The 26,569-nt window shown below is 50.0% G+C and overlaps 1 protein-coding gene across 6 annotated transcripts in view; it reads right to left on the minus strand.

Moving 5' to 3' along the window:
- TET3 (tet methylcytosine dioxygenase 3) overlaps nucleotides 1-26,569 on the minus strand; it is a 161,426-nt gene that overhangs the window by 109,416 nt on the left and 25,441 nt on the right. For 3 of the 6 annotated variants that reach the window (XM_043536243.1, XM_037886135.2, XM_037886134.2), the window contains one exon: nucleotides 17,168-17,224. In XM_043536243.1, coding sequence (XP_043392178.1) covers nucleotides 17,168-17,224 — 57 coding nt within the window. Of the gene's footprint in view, nucleotides 1-16,306; nucleotides 16,457-17,167; nucleotides 17,225-17,459; nucleotides 17,789-26,569 lie in introns of those variants that run through there. The other 3 variants (XM_037886143.2, XM_037886142.2, XM_037886139.2) reach the window with 3 other exon arrangements.

Raw genomic sequence — 26,569 nt, forward strand, 5'->3', positions numbered from 1 at the left:
AGAGGAATCTGCAGGGCCATGGTGGGTAAATCACGGGTGGCAGTTCTATTAAACACCTGCTGCTTTCCTAGACTTTTGCAGATACAAAGAGTGTTCAATGCACCTAGGTGCACTGTTCCCTCCCTTCCAGAGCACGGGGGAAAGCAAACCCCTGCCCTTTCTATACAACCACCTTGGGCCAAAGTAATCCCTGGTGCAACTCCACTCACTTCAACAGAGATTCCCCCTTTCGGCCCCATCTTCAGAGGCACTGACCACCCATAGCTCCCACTCACCTCAGCTGGGATTGTGGCTGCTCAATTCTTCTGAAAAGCAGGCCCCAACTATCTACTCACAAGTAAAGGGAGGACAAAAGCAATGACGGAGAGAAGATTACGGAAGGCCCTATAAATGTGGGTTGTGGCGAGCAAATTTGCCTGCTTTCCCCTCTCAGCTCTATAGGTAGCTCGCAATTGAGCAGGGAGAAGTTTCCTCTCATGCAGATGGGTTTTCCTCAACTATGATGACGATGTTAACGAGGCCAACAGACAACTCTTTGACATCACTCACTATAAAGAACTCAAAGACGACCCCACACCAGAGTTTACCCAATAATTTAAGGATATCATCAAATTTTTCCCCAATCAACTCCAAGAGAAACTCTACAAATTCATCCCCCATGAACCCACCCCAGGATCTTCTACCTGCTTCCCAAGATACACAAACAAGGGAACCCAGGCAGACCCATCATAGCTGGCCATGGGACTCTTACTGAAGGAATATCGGGACTCACAGAAATCATCCTCAAACCACTCAACACACGAAGGGTCGGCTCCCTCGAGGACACAACTGACTTCCTCCACAAACTCTGCCACATGAGCAATCTCCCTCAGAACACCATCCTTGCCACCATGGATGTCACCTTCCTACGCACCAACATCCCTCACAATAACAGCACAGCTGCCTGCCTCAAATAGCTACAAGGCAATGGACAGCCCTCAGAGATCCACCCCAAACACATCGCCAAACTCATCCATTTCATCCTAGCCCATAACAATTTTACATTCAACAGCAAACACTTTGTCTAAACCATGGGAACCAACCATGGGTACTAGGACAGCTTCCTAATATGCCAACCTCTTCGTAGGCCATCTTGAAGAAGAATTTGTGAACAAATGCACCACGAAACCAACGATAAGCCTGAGATACAATCCATGATATTTTCATCCTCTGGAGAGACGACTTATACTCCTTCATAGACTTCCACCACAACGTCAACAACCATCTCCCGTCCATTAAATTCTCTCTGGAACACTCCCACACCAGCATCAACTTCCTAGACAACATGATCAGCTTCGGCAACGGAACCCTACAGACAACCATATACAAGAAACCCACGGATCACCACACCTACCTACATAGATCCAGTAACCAGCCCAAACACACCATGAAATCTGTTATCTACGGCCAAGCAATGTTATCTCAGCATTCTGAGATACTACAAAATATGCTCTGAGGAGAAAGCTCGGGGAATACACCTTAACACACTCAAAACTGCCTTCACTAAACAAGGACACTCCACCTGAGAAGTAGGTCACATTATGGAACAGGCTACCCAAATACCTTGAGAGAACCTGCTTCAATACAGAAATAAAAAACCCCTCCGACCACACACCCCACACTGGAACCCATATGGGATATCATCAAGCAACTACAACTTATACTCAATGGGGACCCCATCCTGAAAGAAATCTTTCCAGAACCCTCTCTTCTGGCCTTCAAACCCCCCCCAATCTCATCATCAGAAGCAAGCTCCCCACAGACCAGGACCCACCAACTCAAAGCGGCACCAGACCCTGCCATAGCAACAGATCCAAAACCTGCAGACACATCTCCACTGCTACAATGATCAACACCACCCACAACACACCTTTCAAGATCCATGAGTCCTACACACGCCTATCACAACATGTGGTGTATCTCATCCAGTGCACTAAGTGCCCCAATAACATTTATGTGGGTGAAACCAGACAGTCACTACGCTCTCGATGAACTCACTGAGGAAAATGACAAAAGGCAAAAACACCCTGTCATCTGTGGGTGAACTCTTTTCAAAAAAAGAAAAGGAGGACTTGTGGCACCTTAGAGACTAACCAATTTATTTGAGCTCGTGAGCTACAGCTCACTTCATCGGATGCATACTGTGGAAAGTGTAGAAGATCTTTTTATACACACAAAGCATGAAAAAATACCTCCCCCCACCCCACTCTCCTGCTGGTAACAGCTTTGTGTGTATAAAAAGATCTTCTACACTTTCCACAGTATGCATCCGATGAAGTGAGCTGTAGCTCACGAAAGCTTATGCTCAAATAAATTGGTTAGTCTCTAAGGTGCCACAAGTACTCCTTTTCTTTTTGCGAATACAGACTAACACGGCTGTTACTCTGAAATCTTTTCAAAAAGAGGTCACTCGGTATCTGACCTAATGGTCCTCATCCTCAAAGAAAACCTGCGAACGCTTTCAAAAGACAAACCTGAAAGCTTAAATAAATAACTTTGCTAGACACTATAAATTCTGGTCTTAATGAAGACACTGGATTTATGGCTTATCATAACAATCTGTAACCACAAACCCCACTTTTTGTTATACGGCTATAGGGGTGTAAACAGGCCACTTCACCTTGAATGGTCCCTGAGAATAGGTGCTAACTACTTATGTCAGACTCTCTCTTCAATCTTGTATTTAGCTGTAACACTCTTTACGGCAGGTCTACACCACAAACTTGCATCAGTGCAGCTGCACCCCTGTAGTGTGTCTGGTGAAGACGCTCTAAGCCGAGAGGAGAGAGTTCTCCAGTCAGCTTAAGAACTCCACTTCCGTGAAAGGCAGAAGCTATGTTGGCAGGAGAAGCTGCTGTCTACACAGGGGAGTATGGTTAGTATAACGATGTCACTCAGGTGTGTGGATTTTTCACACCCCTCAGTGACACAGTTATACCGAAGTAAGTGTGTAGGGTTGATCTGGCCTCAGTACCTCTCCCAGACCTGAAGAAGAGCTCTGTGTAGCTTGAAAGCTTGTTTCTCTCACCAAAAGAGGTTAAGAACATAAGAACGGCCATACTGGGTCAGACCAAAGCCCAGTATCCTGTCTTCCAACAGTGGCCAGTGCCAGGTGTCCCAGAGGGAACGAACAGAACAGTTGGTCCAATAAAATATATTGTCTCATCCACCTTGTCTTTCTTTTCACCAGCTAGGCAGAGCAATCATGTGTTACCATTTTAGGTTCCCAGTGACTGCCCCAGATGTGGCTGTCGCTCACTGGAGTTACTCCTGAGTTAACCTCAATCTGAGAACACAGGGAGGAAGGGTGGGACTAGAAATCTAGGGACCTAGCTGCAATGCCCAGCTCTCTCACACACTTCCTGCATGACTTTGATAAAGTCCCTCCAACTCTCTGTGGCTTCATTTTCTCCTAACCCCTCTGCAAAGCAGACATATTTGTCAGGTGGGTTGCAATGGTTAATGGCCGAGCTCAACAGAGGGAAAGCTGTACTAGCCACTTTTTCAAAGGGGCCTTTAGTTTGAGTGCCTAAGCTTTTGGGTGCCCAACTTCACGCACTGTGGGCCTGGCTTCCAGAAGGGTTGGGCACCAGCTGCAGATAATGGGAGCTGTGGATGCTCAGCACCTGTGAAAAGCAGGCCAATGGTGTCCCGTGACAGACTGAGGCAACCAAAAGTCTGTAGCCCGTGTAAACTCAAAGGACTAATTCTGCCACAGCCGAACAAGGCTTCATCTAGTACAACACCTTGGCTTAAATGCCAGAGTGCTGCAGAGGAAGGCATAAAATCCCCCGTAATGCACCTAACTGAGCAATGTGCCATAGTGGACCAGTTTCTTCCTTACCCTCATGGCTGATCAACTGAAGTACCAGGCTTGGATTGCCCCCTAATCTGTTTATCTGTAACTGGCCATGATTCAAGAAAGCTCTTAAGCATGTGCTTAACTTTAAACATGTGCTCAAAGTTAAACAGACACCCAAGTGCCTTGCTGAACCAGGGCCCGCATCTGGCCTAACAAAAATTGGATGGATAAACGGCTGTTTGAATCCAAGGTTTTGATTCTAGGCCATCTGTACCGAATAAAAAATAAGGGAAGAGGGAGAGATGACAAAACCCAAATAACAATAAGTACTCACACCAAGGGATAGTGCAAGGACTAATTTGTTAATGTTCATGAAGTGATTTCAGGCTGAGAAGTATCATAAAGGCTAAGTATAGATTTTAGCTGCCATCTCTGCATTCACGCGGATAATACAATTCAGAGTACATGGTGCACTGGACCCTGACTGCCACAGCACTTATACTCAGCCCATACAGGGTTTAAGGCTGTAACCCAGATGGAGGATTCTACCTGATTTCACAGGGAACATGACAGGGGACACGACAGCTGCATCCCTGACGCAGTAAGGAGGAAACGATATTTGCTTCTGTTCTTTCACCCTTATTCTACATTTCTCTCTTACCGTGCTGGCCAGTTCAGATCTGGGGAATGCTAGAGTTGGATTCCCTCAGTGCCAGAAGAGGTTTAGCTTAGCAGGTCCAATAACAGCTCATCTCTGATTATTACTGCTCACGAGGGTGATCCCGCTCAGGCCGAATGCCATGGGCGCGTTTCACCACGGAACGGGCTAGGCAGAGCATACAACTGGTGCTCAGAATTCCCTGGCAGAAACGCAACCCTTCGAACAAAGATTTCTTATGGCTGACCCCTGACCTTCCCGACTGTCTACCAAACCCCCCCAAAAAACCCATTGCAACCCCGGATGTGTCATCTAATCCAGCCATAACTGTACCCTGCCCAACTGCCAACCTACAGAGCTAGGTGAGCTCCAAAACATACACATTTCAATCCTCTCCCTGCGGCTTTCCCCACTGCTGCTGGGAAACTCATTGCCTTGGGGCCATCAACCTAGTAACCAGCCATCAATAACAGGGACTGATGTCCTTTGCTCCCCTCGTATACAAAGGGGGAAGCATGTTACTGTGACAAAGGTACTATATGCTAACATGTTGCAATAGACACAAACCCTCTGCTGTTAAGTATAGCCATGTCCAGAACTAGCCACCTTGTAACAGGTGGTAATAGCCAGAAAGTGACCAAAACAAAGACATCACAGGAGTCTATGTTTCCCTGGCAGTGGTTTCTCAGAGCATCGCTAGCAATTCTTCTGGCAGCGGCCCTTAATTACAAGTCAAGAGATGACTTTTCTGATTGCCTGGCACCACCACCTTTGGCCCATCTGCTGAGCTTTCCAGAAACGTGCTAGTTGGGATGGTGAGAATCCTTCCCATGGGGAACCGCCTAAATCAGCAAAGAGCCCCCAGATGGGAACAGATTTTTGTTACGGCCGATCTGAGCTGGGTCTGAACCAGCGCCTTGGAGGGGAAAAGTTGTTCATTACAAGGCCACCACCCTGAGCCATCCAGTTTAAAGTTCTGAGAGAGAGAAGTGGCTTTCAAGTGAGGCACAGTGGCAAAGGGATGATCAGCCACCTCTGGGGTGAATGGAAGCAGCCTTTAAACGGCATACAGCAACAGGATCAAGGACGAGCGGCTTATTCAACTGGAAGCTTAAATAACTCTCCTCTAAAAGACACCGCCGCCTGCCGCACAGCATCCAGCTGGGGACGTCGGCTGACTCAGAGTGACCGTCCAAGTGCCCAAGCCGGCTCTTGCTTAGCTTGAGATCATACCGTGTCACCATCGGAGGTGACGGCAGCGGGAGTCAGACACTTCAGATGTACAGCAACAGAGCTACTCAGAGGGACACCCACTCAGGTACACACTGTAGGCTAATGCAGTTCAACTTACTGATTTCTACCCGAGGCAGAAGCACGGCATGGAAACAGGGGTCTCTGCCATTCAGATGGATTAAAATACGACCACAGAGATAAGCTTGGGTTGCTAACCTTTTTCCCTCACAGACAAAAACAAGGACCCATTCAAATATCACTGAACTCCTCTCCCCCTGTCCACTAACCCATTAACACTCAAACAGTGATCCAGGACACCTGACTTGCCCTGTCCCTGTCATACCACACTCCGCTCCAGTCCCAACCTCTGGGGCAACTGGAGAAAGGCTGTGCCATAATCTCCGATCTTGCATGATCAGGATTGCTCAGCCCTTAAAACAGACCCCGGCCTCGAGTCTGCAGTGTGTTTAGCCCATGTTAGCTGTCCAAGCCACTGGGAGTATTTTTAATTGAGTGCTAACTATCAGTGCCCTCCAGGAAGTCCCCATTCTGCCTCCGTTCTCCCTGCAGACCGTGAAGGACTGGCCACCAAACTGCCATAGAATTGGGGGAGGACGTGCAGAGGCTCAGGTGGAGGAGGGAGTGCACGCCATTGCAGAGCTAGTTCCCCCATAATGCTCTGGGGCAGGTGGAAGTTCTGCTTCCTCCCACCTTTGCTCTTCAAACAAGGTCCAGGATGCCTCTGTGGGTCGCTGCTTGATGAGCTGTCCCAATAGTAGCCTGGTTCCTCAGGAGAGGCTTAAAGCACGTTATGAAGGAGTAGCCGCCTACGCGTAAGATGGAGCAGGCACATGACAGCTGGTGTGTGTCGCATGCAGGCAAGGGGGCAGAAAGATTAAACTTCTCGCCCTTGGCTTGCTGCCAAGGGAGTCCCTGTTGCCACTGGCTCAGCTCTTCCCACTAGGGTGGCCTTTCTGCCCCTGGGGACACCAGGTTTCTCACTTATATCGATTTCCTCCAGCAATTGCACGCTCAGGTCTCATTCTGCAATCAAGAGAGCGAGCACAGGGAAGTAAAATGCACTGCACACCTGGAAGCTCCTCTGGTCTCCAGAGCTGCGTACTCTTCGACCTTGCATCTCCTTAAGTCCCTGGCCGCTGCTCAACTGGACCTTAACTCTGATCTTAGGATCTTCTCTCAACATTGTCAAAACTCCACTGGGGACCTGGTCAGAAAATCAACTTGTCCCCAGATGCCCTTAAAAGCCAGCTTTGTCTTTGCAGGAGATGTAGGACTGAACAGGTTTCAACCACATTTCCAAACTGTTCTTCAGCCCTGGGGCCAAGGGCTCAGCCTAGCTCCACAGATGTCAGTAGAGGGGGTAGGCCCATTTATGCCAGCTGGGGATCTGCCCCCGTTGACTCCAGCGCAGAGACACCCATTTACACTCGTGGGGATCTGACTCTACTGACTTCAATGGAGCGATGCCCAGGGACACCAGATGGGGACCTGGTTCCGTGCACACCGCGAAATTGACCCAGGTTTGGTCCTGGCCATGATTCTACTGCACTGTACCCAGGTCCCCCAGCACTGCAGGTTCTTTACCTTAGCCCTTCCACCTCAGGTGCTGATTGCAGAAGGGCGGTAGTTAGACTGTGCTCAGGGTCCCTTTGACTGGGAGGAGTGTTGATCTCAGGGCCTTGGCTGAAGTGAGGGAGGAGAATGGCAGGAGATTAAAGGCTGTTGTGATCTCACTACTATGCACGGCCCATGTCACCTTTGATGCTCACAGTCAGGGAAATGATGCCCTCCAGTAGCACTTCAGGGAATCCACACAGGGTATCTACATAATTAATGGCCATTAACCCAGGCCACAACGTCCAAAGCAGAAGATCCTTCCCACACCTTCCAGTGCAGCTTCCCCATGGTATCCCTCCTCCCTTAGCCATATGGCACTGAGATCTCTCCACTTGAATCTGAAGTTCTTAATTAGAGGACTTCAGGGGCCTGTTCCAGGCTAGATGGAGACAGGCACATGCCACGTAGACAACAGCACGCAAACAATAACTCTTGGGAGACTCCATTTCTTATAGTATCTGGCAGTTTCTCCAGTGGGTTGCTAATTCACACTCTGCTAGATCTCTCTGTCTGCGTCTTAGTGACCACAGTGCGTGCAGCGGTACACTTGCCCGCGAAAGCATGGACTGGCCCTGGTTCCATTCCCAGCTCTTTTACCAGGGCTCTTCTGTAAAAGATGCGCGGCTAAGGAGCATGTGTTTAGGGAGGCGGTGCAGTCAGGAAACCTGGGTTCTATACCCAGCTCCGGCTGGGCACTGTGGTCGAGTGATTAGGGCAGGGGGGAGCTGGGAGCCAGTACTCTTGGGTGTGCACTCTGGTGACTAGAGCAGCAGCCGGACAGCCAGGACTCCTGGGTTCAACTCCCAGTTCTCAGAGGGGGCATGGTCCAGCGTCTATCTACAAAGACAGGTTTCAGAGTAGCAGCCGTGTTAGTCTGTATCCGCAAAAAGAAAAGGAGTATTTGTGGCACCTTAGAGACTAACCAATTTATATCTACAAAGAGTTCAAGCTGTTCCTTACATTACACTTACCTACATCAACCCAGTTATTCAAAAATAATTGCCCATGCAAGACGTGTGCCGACTAAAGTCATTTTAATCATCCTTTCCCCTTAACATTTCCCAACAGTGGTAGTACAAGTGGCCACCAGCTTTATAACCACCACATCTCCTGGCCCTGCCTAGCAGACACAGGGGTGAGAACACCAGCTGCCACCTGAGCCCTGTCTACACTAGAGCACCCCCACACACACCCCCATCCTGCCTGCAGCGTTGTCCCAATGGTAAATTTGGGAACTCGGTCCCATGAGCCACCAGATTCTCCGCTGCAACCACCCCCAAGGGGAATGGTGGCTTCTGGGATGCAGAGCTGGAGCGGAGAAATCTGATCTCATACAGAGCTGCCATCGGATGTTAAATGTTTTCAATCACTGCCAGCCAAGTTCACAGCTGACCTAGAGGTGAAACGCTGCAGATCTTGTTACCGAGCCCTACAGCTCCTCCCGTGGATTGATGTATGTGCGCTGGAAAGCTTTGATGACGGAGGGTCGGTGCTGTGGCCCGGGGCAGCTCTGCAGTTAGGAGAGCAACAAGGGAGATCTCTAATCCCCCTCCACCCACACCTCCAGCCCTTCTCCGATAAATCTGAGCTCTGCCTGGCCTCTGCAGCCATTTTCCGCCTGGTCATAGGATCCAGCATGCTGCAAGCACATCAATAATTCAAGCATGCTGTCAAAGCAACCTGCATCCCATCTGACTTAGGGTCCTAGGCAAGTTAAAAGGAGTCAATGCAGCTACAAGGCCTTAATCAAGGCGCATGGAACAGAAGGAACTAATCAGAGCTCCGCATTCCTCCGTGGCCAACATGTTTCCATTAAGGCTGCCAGGACACTCTGCAGGCAGAGCAGGGGCTGCAAAAAAAGAGAGAGAGGCCGGGGCAATCCCAGAGAAGGCAGAACCTGGTTTGTTTCAACCAGCCTGTTAACCCCTGGGTCTGTCCCGCCTTCCGCCCCCCGGTCCCTGCCGCAGATCCCAAGCCGCGAGGGAAAGGTTTGCGTGCGGATGAAGACAGAGCCGACTGCTGCTTCTCCCTGACGCCCGGAGACAAGCAGCTAAAAATAGCACAAGGCGCGCTCCTAAGGCTGCAGCCGGGGAGGAGGGACTGTTGCTCTTCTCAAAGCAGCGCAGCCAAAGGGGGACGGGAAACGAAGCCAGGCCACGGTGTCAGGCCACTGAATGTCCCACCAACAAGGGAGCCCCAGTCCTTCACAGTTCTGCTTTGCCGCCCCCCTTTGTAACTGGGCTTGGTGCAGAGGAACAGATCTGGGCGTGGGGGGGACGGGGGGGGGGACACACTCTCCCTACCTGCATCTCTACCCTTCCTTTCCCCTCTCCCCTACTTCTGCAACAGCAGCAAAACTGAAGGCCACTGGGGCTGTGAGAGTTTTAATCCACCCAGTCGCTAGAGCTCCTTCCTCCCAACAATATTTTAAATGTCCCTTTAAATGTTTTTTTTTTTTTTAAAGAAAAAACCCAGGCGCTGGATAGAAATAAAGAGGGCTCAGATCCTTGGGCTGCTGCGCGGATCGCGTTAATAATCCAGCCATTGTTGATTGGCCTCGACCCTCCCCTGTCCCGAGCACGGCAGTGCTACTGTATGTTCCCCCCTCCAAAAAGTAGCAGGGGTCCAAGCAAAGGGGGATTCTCGGGTCCGGTTGGACATACTGGCCATAGCAATGGGTGCCGCGTCCGGGAGTTACAAACCCCGCTGCTGGTTGCCGATCAGACATGCCGTCACCTCTCCGGGTTCCTTATTAACACGTCCCCTCCCCGTTCTGACTGTACCCGACTCTCTCCTGCGGCCAGCCGACTTCTCATTCGGGTCATCGTCACTTTCTCACCTTCCGCCCCCCCCACCACAAACGAAGGCGCACACACACACACCGCCTCCTCCCTCCCCCGGTGCCTCGTTCTGCGAGTCCTGCAATCGTGACGGGGCTGATGACTCATGGGGTGATGCATGCACGAGGCTGTAATGTTTGTAAACCTAAAAAAGCCATGTGCAGGCAGGCAGCGTGATCCGGCCGGGAGCACCGGCTGCCAACTGCACGAGGAGACAGAGTCTCCAGACAGGGAATGAAGGGGCCCTCCAAACGGGCTAAAAATAGGCACAAACCACCACTGCGTCTCCCGGAGTTTGCTCAGAGCCACAGGCTTGGGAAACCAGCGCAGAAGGAGCCAAGACGGGAGCAGAGAACTACCTCTCAGCAAATTTCAACTCTCCTCGCTGGGGAAAGCATTTAAAGGGGAAAAGTCAGAGCCTCCCCTTCGTCAGAGTAATAAAGACCTTACCAGTTGTGACATCAGCTACTGTGCATCTGACAGGCAGCGATCGGGGATTGAGTTGGGTTGATCATAAGCACAGCAGATCTTTAGATAATTTATGTTGCAGTTGCACGGACCAGGCTCCCACTGTGCAAGGTGCTGTACAAACAAAGAGCTTGACAAACCACCACCAGTCGCAGTTGTTGGCCGTGGTACCTTTCAGCCCACACTCACTCTCGCAAGCACAGAGGCACTTGGCTCGTAATTTTTAAGCACATGCGTAAAGAGTCCCAGCTTGGCCCATTTCACACCAAACTGAAACAGCACATCTGTCTGTCTCCACCTGTTGTCTCCTGTCTTCTGTTTAGACTGCCCGCTCTTTGGGCAGGGGCTGTCAGCTCTTTGTTCTGGGTTTGCACAGCACCCTAGTGTCATGGGCTCATTGTCCATGACTCCGGCTCCTAGGCTCCATGAAGTACAAGCAATAAACCGTCACATCTAGCTAGGTAAGTACGTATACGATTGATAGACTTGAAAACCAGCAGGGACCGCTAGTATTATTTATTGGCATTGCAGGAGCACCTGCAAGCCCGAATCCTGGACGATACCACCGGGATGATGCCATTTGACCTTTTCTGTACCCCAAGCCGGAGAATTCCGCCCAGCAATTCCTGCGTGCGGACCTGGCGCTGTAGCAGCTGAGTGCCTAATAAATATGCACCTCTCGCCCACCTCCCACCCACCCGAAACGCTGCTACTTAGGACGTGGCCCACTGAAAGACCTCTGCATGCGATGGACTGCGCAGAGCAAGGCTAAACGAAGGGCCAAGTGCAAGCACATCCCCACAAGACTGGATATACATGCTGTGTTGTTGTCCTCCTCAAGGGAACCAGAGCTCTTCCCCTCTCAGAACTGGGACAACAAGAAGCCCCTGCACACAAAGCGTCAGATCCAATGAGTGGGGGCTTGGTCTCTTCGCTGTCCCTCTAAATAGTAGGCCTCAACCTTCCCGAATGGCCCTGCAAACTCCACCAGACACACCTAGCTTGTGCCATGTTAATTCAGAGATGCGCAGCTCCATGATCTGGCTGGATTTCTTGCTATAAGAGGGTTCTGGACTGACCCTGAGGGACCAATCTTGCTCCTAAAGAAGTCAACTGAAAAATCCTCTGATGGGAGCAAATCCTTGCAGCAATCTGGATTACTTGATTCACACTCTCCCCCCGCCCCACAACATCTGTCCCCGAAGAAGAAACCCACAGCTGTTTCTTTTCATGATTATTTATTTGAAGCAGCACCCGCAATCTCCTGGCTGCTTTCCAGACATACAAGAAAGGGTGTTCCATGCCCTGAGTAGATCACAGTCTGCATGGACAACTGCACGTAACACACAGATGCTGGAGAGCGCTCTCTCTTGCAGAGCACCTGAAATCCAACCAAAAAAGAAATGTAGCAATTCACTAGGAGTGAGGGGACCCATGATCCCACTCTTTATGATATCAGCAGTACATAATTGTGCCTGGCCCCTGGGGAAAAGCCATCCAGACATTATTTCATACCTTCCATGCTGCACTGATTGGAGGCACAAGAATGCAGTAGGCAATTAGAACTATTACGATAAACCCGTCTCTTTTTTCTTTTCTTTTTTTTCATATGGCTCATTTGGAAATTGAGGTCTCAGTGGTGAACATTTCCCAGCTTGCTGATTTCAGAGCAAAGCCTTGTTTTAATAGGGAATAATAATACGAAAGGGATGCAGCGGAATGGATCTGCAGAAGGTACATTAAAAAAAAACCACAGAACTGCCATTTTAGATTAAACAAACAAAAATGCAATATTGTCTCTGCTCAAGGTCTCATTTTGAATACCTTTCCGAAAACAATGCTGACAGCACATCGGGAATCAATGCAGCCAATCTTCTTCCATGCAGAACTGCCACATGCTAAGCATCCTTCTTGGGTTCCCCAACAGCGCTGGGGATGGGCAAAGTGGCAATTTTGGAAAGATCTCTTCCTGGTTACAGCATTTCCGGTGGAACCAACTGATCTGATCTGCAGCAATGGACAAACTTTGACAGCGAAGGTTCTGTTCCACCATTCGTATAAGCATCGGTAGGGAATATAGACGAGCTGATTAGACCCAGACTTTCCCACCAAGTTGCAGTGGGGGAGGTTTAGGTTAGATATTAGGAAAAACTTTTTCACTAGGAGGGTGGTGAAGCACTGGAATGGGTTACCTAGGGAGGTGGTGGAATCTCCTTCCTTAGATATTTTTAAGGTCAGGCTTGACAAAGCCCTGGCTGGGATGATTTAGTTGGGGATTGGTCCTGCTTTGAGCAGGGGGTTGGACTAGATGACCTCCTGAGGTCCCTTCCAACCCTAATATTCTATGATTCTATGATCTCCAGCCTCTTCACATTTGATTTCAACTTCCTTTGGATCAGAGCACAGTGAAAAAGCAAGGTTCTTTTCCAATAACACGGGATCGGTCAAGTCTCTTCCAGCGAACTCAAAGCACAAATAAGATGAACGTCACAGACAGGGGTATCAATATGTTTTTAAGATTTCGGAGTGAACTTAGGGCATGCAGAAGCAAGGGACTGGCAGGGTGCTGGTCTGAGTCAGAGCGGGCAAGGGCTGTACAAACCATCCTCAGCTCTCCTGGGGCACCTCCGGCCTGACAGAAGCTCCCTCCGCTGTGCCAGACGCAGCCCGATCCTGTCCCGCAGTCCTGCGTATATATAGCTCTGCCCATGCCCTTCAATCCCCTCCCTTCTCAACTATTCCAGTTCCCGGCCACCTTACGCAATTCTACTAATGTTAATGCCTAACCAGCAGCCTCCCCCCTACCATTCCAGTTCCGGGCCTTCCATCCCAACCCTGCCAATGAACCTCAGTCCCAACCCGCCCAGCACCCAGTTAGTCCAGGCATGGATCTCTCCTGAGCGAAGTCGTACGGTGGCACTGAACCATGCCAAACCATCCGGGGAGGCGGTTACCTAATTTCTGCTCATGAATCTGGGTTTGAGTGCATGCCTCTGGCGGGGAGCGGGGTGATGCACAAGTCCACTGCCCCCTGGAAATCCCAACCACAGAGAGATCAGTGGAAACGGATGCAGGGTATCCGGCTATCATGCATGCGTGCAAAGAGTAGAGAATATCAGAAGAGAAAAATCACGGTCACAGGCCCCTTTTGGTGGGCTTTGGATTCAAAATGCTGCCCCCCAACCTCGGAATGGCAGGTGTCACCTCGGTGCATGGAACCCACCCCGTCGAGGAACCCAGTGTGGTGTGGCTGGGACACTTCCATTGCCCAAGGGCTGGTGATTGAGAAGGGAGGCCATGCCCTGCTGAAGAAGGGGGCTCCGTTACAGTTCTGGAGAGCACAGCACAGGGGAGGGAGAGGTGGAAGGGATGTGGGTGCCACAGCTGGAAAGGTCCATTCATCACTGTGCCCCTCACAGGAGCTGGGAAGGGACTGGCCTACGTGCCCACCAGCTGGGATGATTCCATTCTGCACCCCCCAAAACTCCATCGATGCCAGTTTGGCGGGGGGAGGGGTGAATTTCACCTGGTTAACGCAAGTTAAGGGGTTGAATCTGGGGAGGGAAGAAGAGGCCTCCCTCCTTTGCAACACCAGCCCCCCATGTCTTTTGGGGAAGGGGAATCTAATTTGCCTGCTATCCCATCCTTTGTAACCCTGCTGCTACAATATCTCCCCTTGTACCTGCAGTGGCCTAGCATTTCACACCGAAAACAAAAGAAAGGAAGAGGTCAGGCAGCAGGCCAGGGTATTTTGCTCCCCACCCTCCCCACTCTAAATGCAAACAGCCCCCTCTGGCCTGCCCTTTCCCTAATTACCTGTGATAAAGGATCCACATTGGTAAAGCAAACAAACATCATCGGTGCTAATTAGGTGCCACCAAAGACTTATCACTCCAGTCAGGACTTGTTTGTTTACCAAGCTAGCATGACAACAGCTGCTCCATTTGGTACCTTCCCTGGCAGAGCCCTGATGCAACCTCTGGCTCACCGCGTTGGCAGGAGCCTGAATCTGCAAAAGGTGCATGTATCCAATGGGCCAGACCCTCAGCCCGCATACACTAGCCATTGATGCTGACGCTCACTTACACCAGGCTGGCCCATTGGATGGGATTTTCAAAGGCAGCCAAAGTGAGTTAGGAGCACAAGGCCCACTAAAAGTCAATGGGACATGGGCTCCTAACTCACTTAAGTGCTTCTGAATAAAGAAATCTCGCCCTGTGATGTCAATGGCGCAACGCTTGCACAGCCACTGATGTGTGATCCAAATCAGGACCAGTGCGAATAAAGCAGGAGGACCTGACACATTGTTTGCTAGGTCGCAGCTAACAGCAGCAAGCAGGATATGGATCCCCTCCCTCTGGACCCCGGGGACAACCTTACTTAACATTGCAAAGTACCACGCCAATTACACCACCGGGAGCGGTGGGGTTTCCAAGTATTACATTTCCTCTCTGCACAGGACTCCCCGACCTCAGAGACGGTCGTCAGTTACAAAGGGATATAAGGGAAGCTACCATAACCAGCGGCCTAATTTCCAAAGGCGCCGGGCACCTGCAGCAACCACGGAATTGAAGGTGCTCAGCACTTCGCCACAAGGAGCCTGAGGGCCAGACTCGGATCTTGCGTTGATGTAACAAACCGTGGGCAGATTCCCCATTGCTATGCACTGGGGGCTCTCATTTACCCCAGTGCAACGTGGGCATCAAAGGCCAACAGCTCCGAATGGCAATATTTTATATTGTGAGAACACAAGACATAGGGCACGGCAGGAACACGCACAGCGTTGCTGGAAGCTCCAACTTTAATCAATATCTCCTTACCCCCTCTTTTGAGCTGTTTTGCCCTTAGACGCCACAGTAAAAGTGGCCGCAGAAATACCCAGGATATACATAAAAAGAAAAGGAGGACTTGTGGCACCTTAGAGACTAACAAATTTATTTGAGCATAAGCTTTCGTGAGCTACAGCTCACTTCATCAGGTGCATACATATCCAGCTGGTCTCCCTTGGCTCCTGGGTGCAACGTAGCCAAATGGCAAACACAGCTGAGGAACGGGAAATGCAATCAGAGAACAAAATAAGCAACGACTGGCCCTCAGCTAGTGTCAAAAGTGTAGTTTTCCCGATGCCAATGCAGTTACAATGGTTCACACCAGCGGAGGATCTTGCCTGTTATTTCTGAAGTACAGACTGAATATCAGGAGACCTTTCTATCAGCAAGATCTGTGGAGTGGTCTCCCCAGAGGAATAGTGGAAACCCCATCGCTTGGGACACTTTAAAAAAAAAAAAAAAAAACAGACTGGCGAATACACAGGAACCACATTGGTCAAGCCGCTGTAACGCTTCAGTGTAAACACTATATACGCCAACAGCAAGGGTTCTCCCGTTGGTGTAGGTAACCCACCTCCCCGAGAGGTGGTAGCTAGGTCGATGGAAGAATTCTTCTGTCAAATCTCGCACGGTTTACACGGGGCTATAGGTCAGCTTAACACCACCACTCAGGGGAGTGGACTTTTCACCCCCCGCCCCGAGCGATGGAGTTAAATCAAACTAATTTTCGAGTGTAGACCCAGCCTCCGTCCCTGCAAGGTAACGCTCCTGAAACCGCTAATGAAATCAGCTCACTCACCTTCCCTCTTAGCCTCCCTCTTCCCCCATCTCATATTCCCGGAGCATTAGCGTCGAGGCAAGCTGCAGTGCCACGCTCCAAACTTTGTCCCCATAGCAACGCCCACGGTGAGCTACTCCTGGGTATTTTCCCAAGGCACAGGCATCAGATCTGCAGCAGAGTAAAGGACCAGGTCTAAATCTAGAGTAACCCCACTGATTTCACATCAGCATAACACGGAGTGGAAACCGGCCTTAAACCTCAAGTGACAAAACCTAAGAAACCTTGCCTTCCCCCCTCTTCTTCGTAATTGCGTTTTTTCCCCAGAAGCAGAGAAACCGAATTGCGGTTTTGGGTCACGGCAGCTCAGACAGACTCTCTGGGTCCATCCTAGTGAGGTATGACAGCTGCCATCATCATGGTTACATCAGGGTGATGTCATGCCTGCTCAAAGCAGGGGAGTCTAGTCTCTCTTGTTAATTGCACCGGCCCTAGGACTGAGCTCAGCAGATCTAGGAGAGAGAGTGGGGAAAGGCTGCTGCTCCCCTGTAAAGACAAGGGGGAAGAGGGGATTGTGGCAATATTTATTTATTTTTGCTCCTGTACCACGGGAGGAGAGGAGATGCTGAAATGCAGCGATTCCTTCCCCCCCCCCCCTTGCAAAAACATTACGGCTTAAAATAATAACAGCAAATGCCTGGATGAAGAGGGATCTGCAGTTCAGCAGGGGTAAAGCTGGAGGCGCCTGGGTTTTTAAATACCGCAACACATGCTTCGCTATCACTAGGGGTTGGCCAATTCCACCCCCCACCGCAGATTCCCTTCCATGCTTTGTCCTCAGTCTTTGAACAAGGAAAAAAAAAAAAAAAAAAAAAGGATTACCTTTGTCACCAGCACTTGCTCCTGCGTCCCACCTTCTTTATTGTCCCCGACTTCCACCTGCAAGGGGAATTTAAAAAAAAAAAAGTCAAAATACAATGCAGTTCAAGCTACCACAATTCTCCAGCTACCAGGGAATTGCATGCAGAAAGGGCGGGGGGGGGGGGCATGTTGTGTGTTATTTAAACACCCGTGATCTATTAGAAAATCCCTATCAAATTCCCTTGGACGGGGGAGGGCAACTCTCGCATTTAAAGGCCATTGAAACGAAACACAAGGCAGAGCCTATATTTACCTTGTTCTGCTTTTAATGCTCTCTCCTCTCGCAGCTTGCCAGCGATCTCCCACCCCCCCACACACAAAAATCCCCCCCCCCCAGCCCTCGTCAGTTCCAGCGAGAATCCAACACTACCCGGCAGCCATCTTGCTTCATTCTCCTTTAAGCTCGGTTACAGACACCCTGGTGCATTCAGGGGTTTTTTTTCTTTCTGCCAGACGCTAGAGTCATTATCATACCGCTGAGCTCCGGCTCGCTTCCCCCCCCCCCACCCCGAAGAAACAAACACTGTGGACGTGATATGCATGCCCACTCCCCTGCCCGCCTCAGCGAGGGGGCGGGCGAGCCAATCCTCGCAGGCTTCGCCGTGCGTGTGTGTGTACGCGCACGCGTGCGTGTGGAGAGGAGGAGGAAGAGGGGGATGTGGTTTTTCTGCTAGCGATTCGACCGTATCGACTTCTTTCAGGTCACACGAAGCACCAGGCAGCTCTCTCGCTCCCTCCCCACCCAAGCCAGCTACAAAAGACAGTCGGGTAGCTGTCGCAGATTTCTAAAGAGCTTGTTTTCATTTGAACCAGCCGAGGATCTGGCCCGGCGAGGGTGGGCACCTGCTTAAATCAGTTTTACACCTGGCTAACTCCCCTGGAGTTACTCCGGATTTACACCGCTGCTGAGAAGCAGCAGGAAAGCAATCGCTCCTTCTGTGTTCATCCCAACAGCCGGAGGCAGTGTAAAGAGTCCCAGAAAAGCAATGAACCAAATTCTGACTCCAGTTACATGAGTGTCAGAGACCTTGTTCATAAGATCTGATTCTGTCCTCGTTGTCCACCCCACTGGAGTCACTCCAGATTTACAACAGCGTAATAATCATCATCCCCAGCTGTTCTATCGCACATTCCATCAGATGATCTCAAAGCACTTTACAAAGGCGGTCAGTAGCATGGTCTCCGTTTTACAGATGGGGAAACGGAGGCATGGGGCAGTACAGTGACTTGTCCAAGGTCACCAGCAGGCCAGAGTAAAGCTGTGATTAAAACCCAGGTTGTTCAAGTCCCAGTCCAGTGCTCTAACCACTAGGCACCCCTCCATCCAACTCTAGATAACCAAGAGCAGAATTTAGAAAGCCTGATCCTGACCTCATTCCTGTTTGATAATGCCCAGTCCAGCGGAGTCACTCTGGGTTTACCCTTCTGCAATCTACAGCAGAGTTTATAACAATAGTTACCTAGCCATTCACCCCCGACTCATCGGTGTGGTATATAAATGCCCGCAATATTTGGCCCTTCTGTCTAGCACATTTTTATCCACAGATCTCTCTAATTAATTTTTTTTAATTAAAAGGTTTTAATATATGGCTTAGAGAGTGATGGGAATTTACACATGAAAATGACAGGTTCCCATGCCCAAAAGAGCTCAAAATGCAACTCACTAAGGGGAAGTGTGGCCCAGTGGACTGATCACAGGTCTGGGAGCCAGGAGCTTCTGTGTTATACACCCTGTTCTGAATCAGCCACCCTTTATTAATATTTGTATCACCGTGGCATCTAGGGGCCCCAGTCACAGACTAGGACCCCACTGCGCTCGGTGCTGTACAAAGGGGCTTGCACTTTGGACAATTTTGCTTCATCTCTCTGCCGCCTCCTCCTCCTCCTCCCACACACAGTTAGGCTTGCAAGGACTCGATTGTTATCAATAAATGTAGGTAAACATCTAGTTCCCCGTGCACACGTATACCCACGACAAAATATTCCTATCTCTAACCATCAAAACGTGCAAAACAGGCAAAGGAAAACGAGGACTCAGTTTGATTTCAGACTACTTGCTTTGTACATTCTGATATGGGATGTTGACAATTTGTGTTTCAACAATTATAACCTTTTTTAATTTTTAACTTTTTTTAATCTCAACCTCAACTGTCATTAAATAATTCATGTCTGACCCCCGCCCCATCCAGTAATTTCCCACAACTGTGAACATTTAAATAGATAAAAATAAATGTTAAAAAATCCTTAAAACCCATAACTTTGAGCAACTGGGAAAACAGGACTTGATAATAGAAAAAAATGCTTTAAAATACACATTGATATTATCCATCAAAATGATTAAAAACAATAAAAATGGAGAATCTATGTCGTCCTTCCACAAGGCTTTTCATCCACAGACCTCGAAGGCTGGTCAGTATCATTACCCCCACTTTAAAGATGGGGGAAACTGAGGCACAGATGGGGGAAGCGACTTGCCCAAGGTCACACAATAAATCAGCGACGGAGCCAGGATTAGAACCTCGACTCTCAACCCAGTGCCCTACCCACTAGGATACGCTACCTCTCACCTAGGCAGCCGTGGATACCAATGACTGCAGATTCCATCCAGACCCCCTGATTACAGGAAAGCAGAATAAAAGATGTCCAAGTCCCATACAAACCCGTTGCATCATGCAGACTGCACTATGACTGTGGGGGAATTGTCTCTGTACCCAATGACTTCATCCCCAAAGCGTCTCCATGTACACTGCCTGGTAGCCTTCGTGTGCCCGGTCTGTGGCTATGGAAAGTTCATCCTCTTTGCTAGGTTACAGAAACAATATTTACCGGGTTTAATTACCATTAGGCCCGGATCAGACACATTAGCACCTTCAAATCTACAGCCAGGTTGGGCACTGTTGATAAGTGTCACGTCTGCTAATGGCTCAATACCACTAATGCTTCCGAGCTGATACCAGGCTACCTAAAGACCCTTGTAAATGCAAAGCACTGGGTGGCTATGCCTCTGGTCTCCCCCATTCCTTGTAATGACCTTCCCTGCCTTGGACCTCCAGGACTTTCAGAGCAGGTCCCCCTGGTTCAAGGAAGTGAATTTACCCTTCCCTGACCCAGAGAGGCCTGGGGATGAGGGGGGAATTCACCCCTAGGGTGGTAAATGTCAGCTGCTCTTTAATTCCCACTCTGGGCTCCACAGAAGCTTTGCACGCTGAGGGGATGTGCATCCTCCAGCTGGCCGGGCCATTTCCCTCTTTCAGCCGCTGTCAGCTGCTTTCTGGGCAACACTAAATCACTCGCACTCCATGTCCTGGCGGAAAACAGTCTCACCCTCCCTTCTGCCATCTTGGAAAATGGCATCCCTCTGGCCCCACCACCACTGTGGCAACAACAAAGGCCGATGGAGACTTCATAGGTTTCAGACTTCATAAAAGCTCTTGATCACAGCCTGCTTTGTGGACACCAACACAATGCTGGGGGAACCCCTGCTGTGTCTCTGCAAGCTGGACTCCAACCGTGGCCACTTTGGAGGGTGTCGGAGGCTCCGCTTAACGCTACGTGGGGCCAAAAACACCCCGGAATCATGAGGACGTTTGGGCTCAGAAACCGGAGCTCGAACTCAATTTACTGGAGCGACCGGAGGTGAATTTGTCCCAGCATATCCTTCTATCCACAGCGCCAGTGCTGGCAACTGGGGAACAGCTGGTGGAAACTGACACACTAAAGGGTTCATGCAGTGTAGACGATTAGGCTGCAGCTGGAGCTCTAGGACCCTGCGAGATGGGAGGGTTCAGCTGAGTCCCAAATGACTACACAGCAATTAAACAGCCCCTTAGCCCGACTCAGCTGACCTGGGCAAGCCACGGGCGTCTAATTGCAGTGTAGACATAGCCTCAAGCAACCGTCCCAGGGGCCCTTGCTGACAGCTCTGGCTGATGCCTAAGATATCGATAGGGGGGCCGTGGAAGGGGGGGGGCGTGCGTTGGGTGTTTATAGCACATTTCCGGAGCTTGCAGGTTCCTGGAATGGCGTTAATGTTCCTTGACTTGTGGGTGCATGAGAAGGGGAGAGGGTTTAAAAAAACAAATACAACTGGATAGGAATTTTGTGCTCATGAAATTTACAAGATCAACAGTCCTGGAAACTCGGTCCTCCCTGCATATCAACAGAACTGGTACCACACAGGCAGTCACGTGTGTGTGTGTCAGCCTGGCCAGCCACCAAGCCTCACCCCAACCCCCAGATCACAAAGAGAGTTTAGTGTCCACGGCTCTCACTCAGTCCTTGGACTCTTGGAGAAACATGACCCACCAAATTCATTTCACACAGGCCTCTGACAGGAACATATTCCTCTCGCCAGCTACCCTGGCTGGCTCCAAACCATTGAGCAATACTGGCAAACTGTGACAAGTTCTGGTGGCCACATTTTCAAAAGGAAGTTGGAAAACTGGACAGGGTGCAGAGAAGAGCCACAAAAATGATCTGATGGCTGGAGAAAATGCCCTACAGTGCAAGACTCAGAGAGCCCAATCTAATAAAGAAGATGGTCAAGCAGTGACTTAGGGCGTACAAGTACCTCAGTGGGCAAAAAAATACCAGGTGTTAAAGGGCTCTTTAATCTAGACGAGAAAGGCAGAATAAGCTGCAATGGCTGGAAGCTGAAGCCAGCCAAATTAGAAATAAGGCATAATTTCTAACAGTGGAACACTCTACCAAGGGAAGTGGTGGATTCTCCTTCTTAAGCCTGGGTGCCTTATTGGAAGGTTTGCTTTAGCCAAACACAAGTTACTAGGCTCAGTACAGCGATAACTAGGTGAAATTCTATGACCTGTGTTATCTAGGAGGCCAGACTAGATGCTCTAATGGTTCGCTGCAGCTTAATCTACAAATGTCTGATGAGTGCTGGAAGGCTCTGTAAACCGTTCACTGATTACCCTGAGCTTGTATTTTCTCCATTAGACAGTATGCCAGGAACATAAGTTTGTGGAAATCCTGCTCCGCTACTACCATTAGAAACTATAGGTTTCTTGAACATCATTTTACAGTGAGCCGACCAGAGGAAGAAGTAGAGGCATCCAGAGGTTCTGAGCCTGGAGAGAACATGCAGCTGTTTCTGGAACAGAGGGGATTTTTCCTGGGTGAGCTGGGAAATTGAAAATGGATGAAGCAGAGACTTTAGTCTTCACATCTGTCCCATAGCCAATATGAGAGCAGGCAACGAACCAGGAGAACAAATCCACAGAACAGTCTCTAAGCACTTGATAAGCACCTCGCTTTACAACAGACCTAACAAGGTAGTATTCCACCCATTTTGCAGATGAGGAAAACTGACACACAGAGAAGTGACTTTGCCTAAGTAGGAAGGTGAGTGGCATAGCTCGGGGCAGAAATCAGGAGACCCGACTTCCAGTCCCCCTCATTCTAATCACTAGACTTCACTCCAGACTCAGGAGTAGAATCCAAGAGTCCTGAACCAGTCATCAGCTCTAAGCACGAGACTGCGCTGCCCCAGTAAATGGGTGGCTACATTTTGCTGATAACTGACGCGATCCCTGTACCCTTGTGAAGTTTGCCGGCAAGTTGAGAGTTTAGGATAAAGGGCCCTTTACAGTAGAAATGTCAGCCATCCACAGGGAATTATTTGTTCCCTGCAATCTAGAGAGCTGGTTATCAAGAGCATTTTCCGGGGTTTAGCATAGGGCAGCTGAGAGTCAGGACTCCTGGGTACTATTCTCAGTTCTGGAATGGGAGGGGTTCCAGCGGTTAGAGCATGGGGGACAGAGCCCCAAAGTCCTGACTCTGTCTCCCCTCCCCACTATAACCCCCGAGTACCTCTTCCCTCCCAGGAGTAAAATCCAGGACTCCTGCATCCCCTGCTCTAACCAGCACACACACTTCCCTCTCCAAGCTGTGGATACAACCCAGGAGTCCTGACTCTGGGAGGGAAGTGGGTCTAGTACTAACCCCTCCTCCTTCAGAGCCGCTCCCTGCCTACCATTTCTTGAGCAAAGGGGGAGACGGCACTCACCGTCGACGATTTACTACTATGGCTGACTGCAATGATTGGGAACAGAGCAAAAGGGATGGCGACCCCAGGCTCAGATTTAAGCTGCTGACGTCCTTGAACAGACTAAGGTCGTCCCATGACTCATGCAAAGAGAGGTCAGAGACATTCATCGTGGGTCTGGTAAAGGGCTTTGGGAAGCCAAGGACGAAAGACCCCGTGTAAGTGTGACACAGCAGCAGCACGAAGCCATCAGAGCGCTGGCGAGAGGTCAGCTGGCCTGGGCACCAGACAGTTCCAGCTCACGCCCAGCCACACGAAGAACAGAAAAGGGTCCTGAGCCAGTGAGGGTGGTTTTTCTTTCACTGAACTTTGCAGCCACTGGGCTCTGTTTCACCTGCCCCTCAAGACGCTCTGCGTCCGAACATGCGTAGGGCCCTGGGGAAAAGGAGTCCCCTGAACCACCCTCGCCCACGGGGATTGTTTTAGTCAGCCACCAGCTCCTATCACCAGAGTCACGCCTCACAATGCACACAACCCGTCCAGCCAACGCCTGCAGACCAGATTCCTCTAAGTGAAGGCACCCAGAGCAGGCTTTTAAATCACCCTTCCCAGAGAGGAAGGCCAGCTTGGCAACAAAGACACTGGCCTGGGAGTCAGGACAGAAGAGGCTCAGACTCCTCGGGCAAGTCGCTTAGGCTTGGTCTGCAATACCAGCTTCTGTTGGAATGACGACTTTGCTGAGCGACTTCCCATCAGTAAAGGTAGCGTCTTCACTAAGCACTACAGCGGCTCAGCTGCAGCGCTGTAAGGGTAGACAAGCCTTTAATCTCTTTGGATTTCAGGTCCCCACCTGTAAAATGTGGACAAGGACACTTCCTTTCCTCCACCCTTTGTCTGTCTTGTCTCTTTAGAGTGCAAGCTCTTCCAGGCAGAACTGTCTCCTACCCAGTGTCTCCGCAGCGTCCAGCACAACAGGCCCCTGATCTTGGTTAGGGAACTACCATAATACAAATCGGCTTGAAACTGAGCAGATTTGGTAACGTGATGGAAGAGCCACTCACCTCCAGAAGGGGCATGTTAAGATACATTTCAGCCTGCACGGAACACTATTCGCTGCACCGGCATGCGAGTCATGGGATCTGAGTTCCTCCCCCAGCTCGGCCATTGATGTGCTGCACAAGTCACCTTCCCTCCCTGTGCCTCAGTCTCCTGGTCTGTAATATTGACTCACCTTTGTAAAGTCCTTGGAGAGGCTCAGATCAAAAGAGGCCATAAGCGCTGAACGTTATTAGTCTCACACCTCCGGACACGCACAAGGATTGAATTCAGGTGAGTGCGCAGTGAAAGTTTCATCACTCCAACCCTCAAAAGCCACACAAAACTTTTTAGGTGTCACTAAAAAGATGCAGATCTCAGCCCTGGGCTGGCCAGGAGTCTGGGGAGGGTTCATGCTTGGAGATCAAAACCACATGGGAACTTGCAGGGTTTTCATGAAAAGCTGCCATTTCTGCAGCGGTCGGCTCAGAACTTTGGCGGGCAGCTCAAAAGCTGACAGGCTGAGTCAAGCATGTTGGGGGCACAGACCCAACCACCACGCTATGCACAGCAGGTCTCCAAACAAGAGAGGGGACTGAGCCTGCAAGGGTGACTGCAGATCTTCCCCAAAGCTCTGGGAAGTCCAGATCCTGGGTACTAGTTCAACCTGTTATAGGCATGTAGTCCGACTATTAACAGCTCAGATCTAGATGCAAGGTGTGTGGGTCAGGGGGATCGGTTCTGGGCCCACATCCAGGCAGAAGGCTGCAGCGGGAACTCCCTAGGAGCACCCGGACAGCACCTATGTTTGTGTGCATTTGCATGCATCAACATAATGCCCTACTCAGAGAATGCCGTATTGTTCCTACCCACCGTGCATAAGTAATTCTGTGCACTGGTGGTTCTGTATAAACAGCAGCTGTTAAATACATTGCATTGTATTAAAAAATGCATAGGCAAAAACAACATGCCCAGACTCATAATATTTGCCCAGGCTTGTATCGTCTTCCATGAAGCTGAAGGAATTGTTTGCGGGTTGAAGTCTGCAGTCAACAGAACACAAGTTTATATGTATCTTTTGCACATGCAGGTGCAATTCCTATTGAAGCAAATGGGAGGCAGACCTATTGTAGTTAGAGAGGGTGTGTTTATACAGCGCCTGGCACAACAGGGCCTTGGTCCATAACTGGGACTCCTAAGCACTATGGTAACTTAAATAATATCACATATCTGCTAGCGGCCGCTTTGCTTTGCGTGACACAGTGCACCTGAGAGCCCCTATTACATAAGAGGACCCCAAAGACACGGAGCAAAATCTGGATTGCAAGTGCCCCTACATTTGAGGGCACGAGGATCTAGGGGGTTCAGAACAGTCTATTACAGGGTTAGGAGGATGCTGTGAAATTCAGATCTGGAATCTGTCATACCCCTGCTTCGCCAAAGTTTCAGGGGTGTTGGTACCAAGGGTTTGTCTCTAACCACTGCTCCATTTGGTCTCACCCCAAGAAGGTTAGCCCTGGCCCTAGTTACAGGGGAGGGCCAGGCATGTTTCAAGACTCTCCAAGCTGCATTTGCCCCTCTGCCTGCACTCTGAGTACCCAGAATGTATGTCAAGAGCAAGGATCTCTGCCCCTCCCAGGTCAGAATTGATCAGACTAAAGGACAAGCAGTTCTTGCTTGGATGGAAAATCTGCCCCTCCATTGAGCCACGTGCACTGAAAACCCATTCATTTTAAAAGGACCTGGATCCATACAAACATTGCCTAGTAAACCTGTGGAACTCACTGCCACATGAGCTTACGGAGGGCAAGAGCTTAACAAGGTCCTTAAAAGGACTGGGCATTTATATGGATAACAAGAGCATCCACAGTTACAACAGCATGGACTAAACAGAACCAACTAATCTGGTAGGGCTATAAACCCCCATGCAGCAGGGCCTAAGCCAAGCTCTAACTACTAGTGGCCAGGAAGAATCCTTCCCTGCAGGCAGGTTATCCCTTCACTGCCTGGTGCAGGGTCTCTTGCACCTTTCTCTGAAGCAGCTGGTGCTGGCTCCTGTCACAGACAAGATACCAGATAACAGGTGAACACAGGTCGGAGCCAGCGTGGCAATTCTTAGGTTCCTCTTTGGCCAGCTGCATGGCCCTCTGTGTTCCCAAGACTTCTGCATGCTGACTAGGGAGTTTACCATTAACCAGCCTCTCAGCATAGCCAAGCCGCTCTCATTAGAATGAGAAAGGCTGTAGGGCAATAACAGTGAAAATGGATGGTGGTGAATGGGTCAGCGGGCACTGTGTCTCTTGGGGGGGGGAAGAGGTGTTTCTTTG

This window comes from Chelonia mydas, chromosome 26 (genome assembly GCF_015237465.2).
Source record: "Chelonia mydas isolate rCheMyd1 chromosome 26, rCheMyd1.pri.v2, whole genome shotgun sequence".
Lineage (NCBI taxonomy): Eukaryota > Metazoa > Chordata > Testudines > Cheloniidae > Chelonia > Chelonia mydas.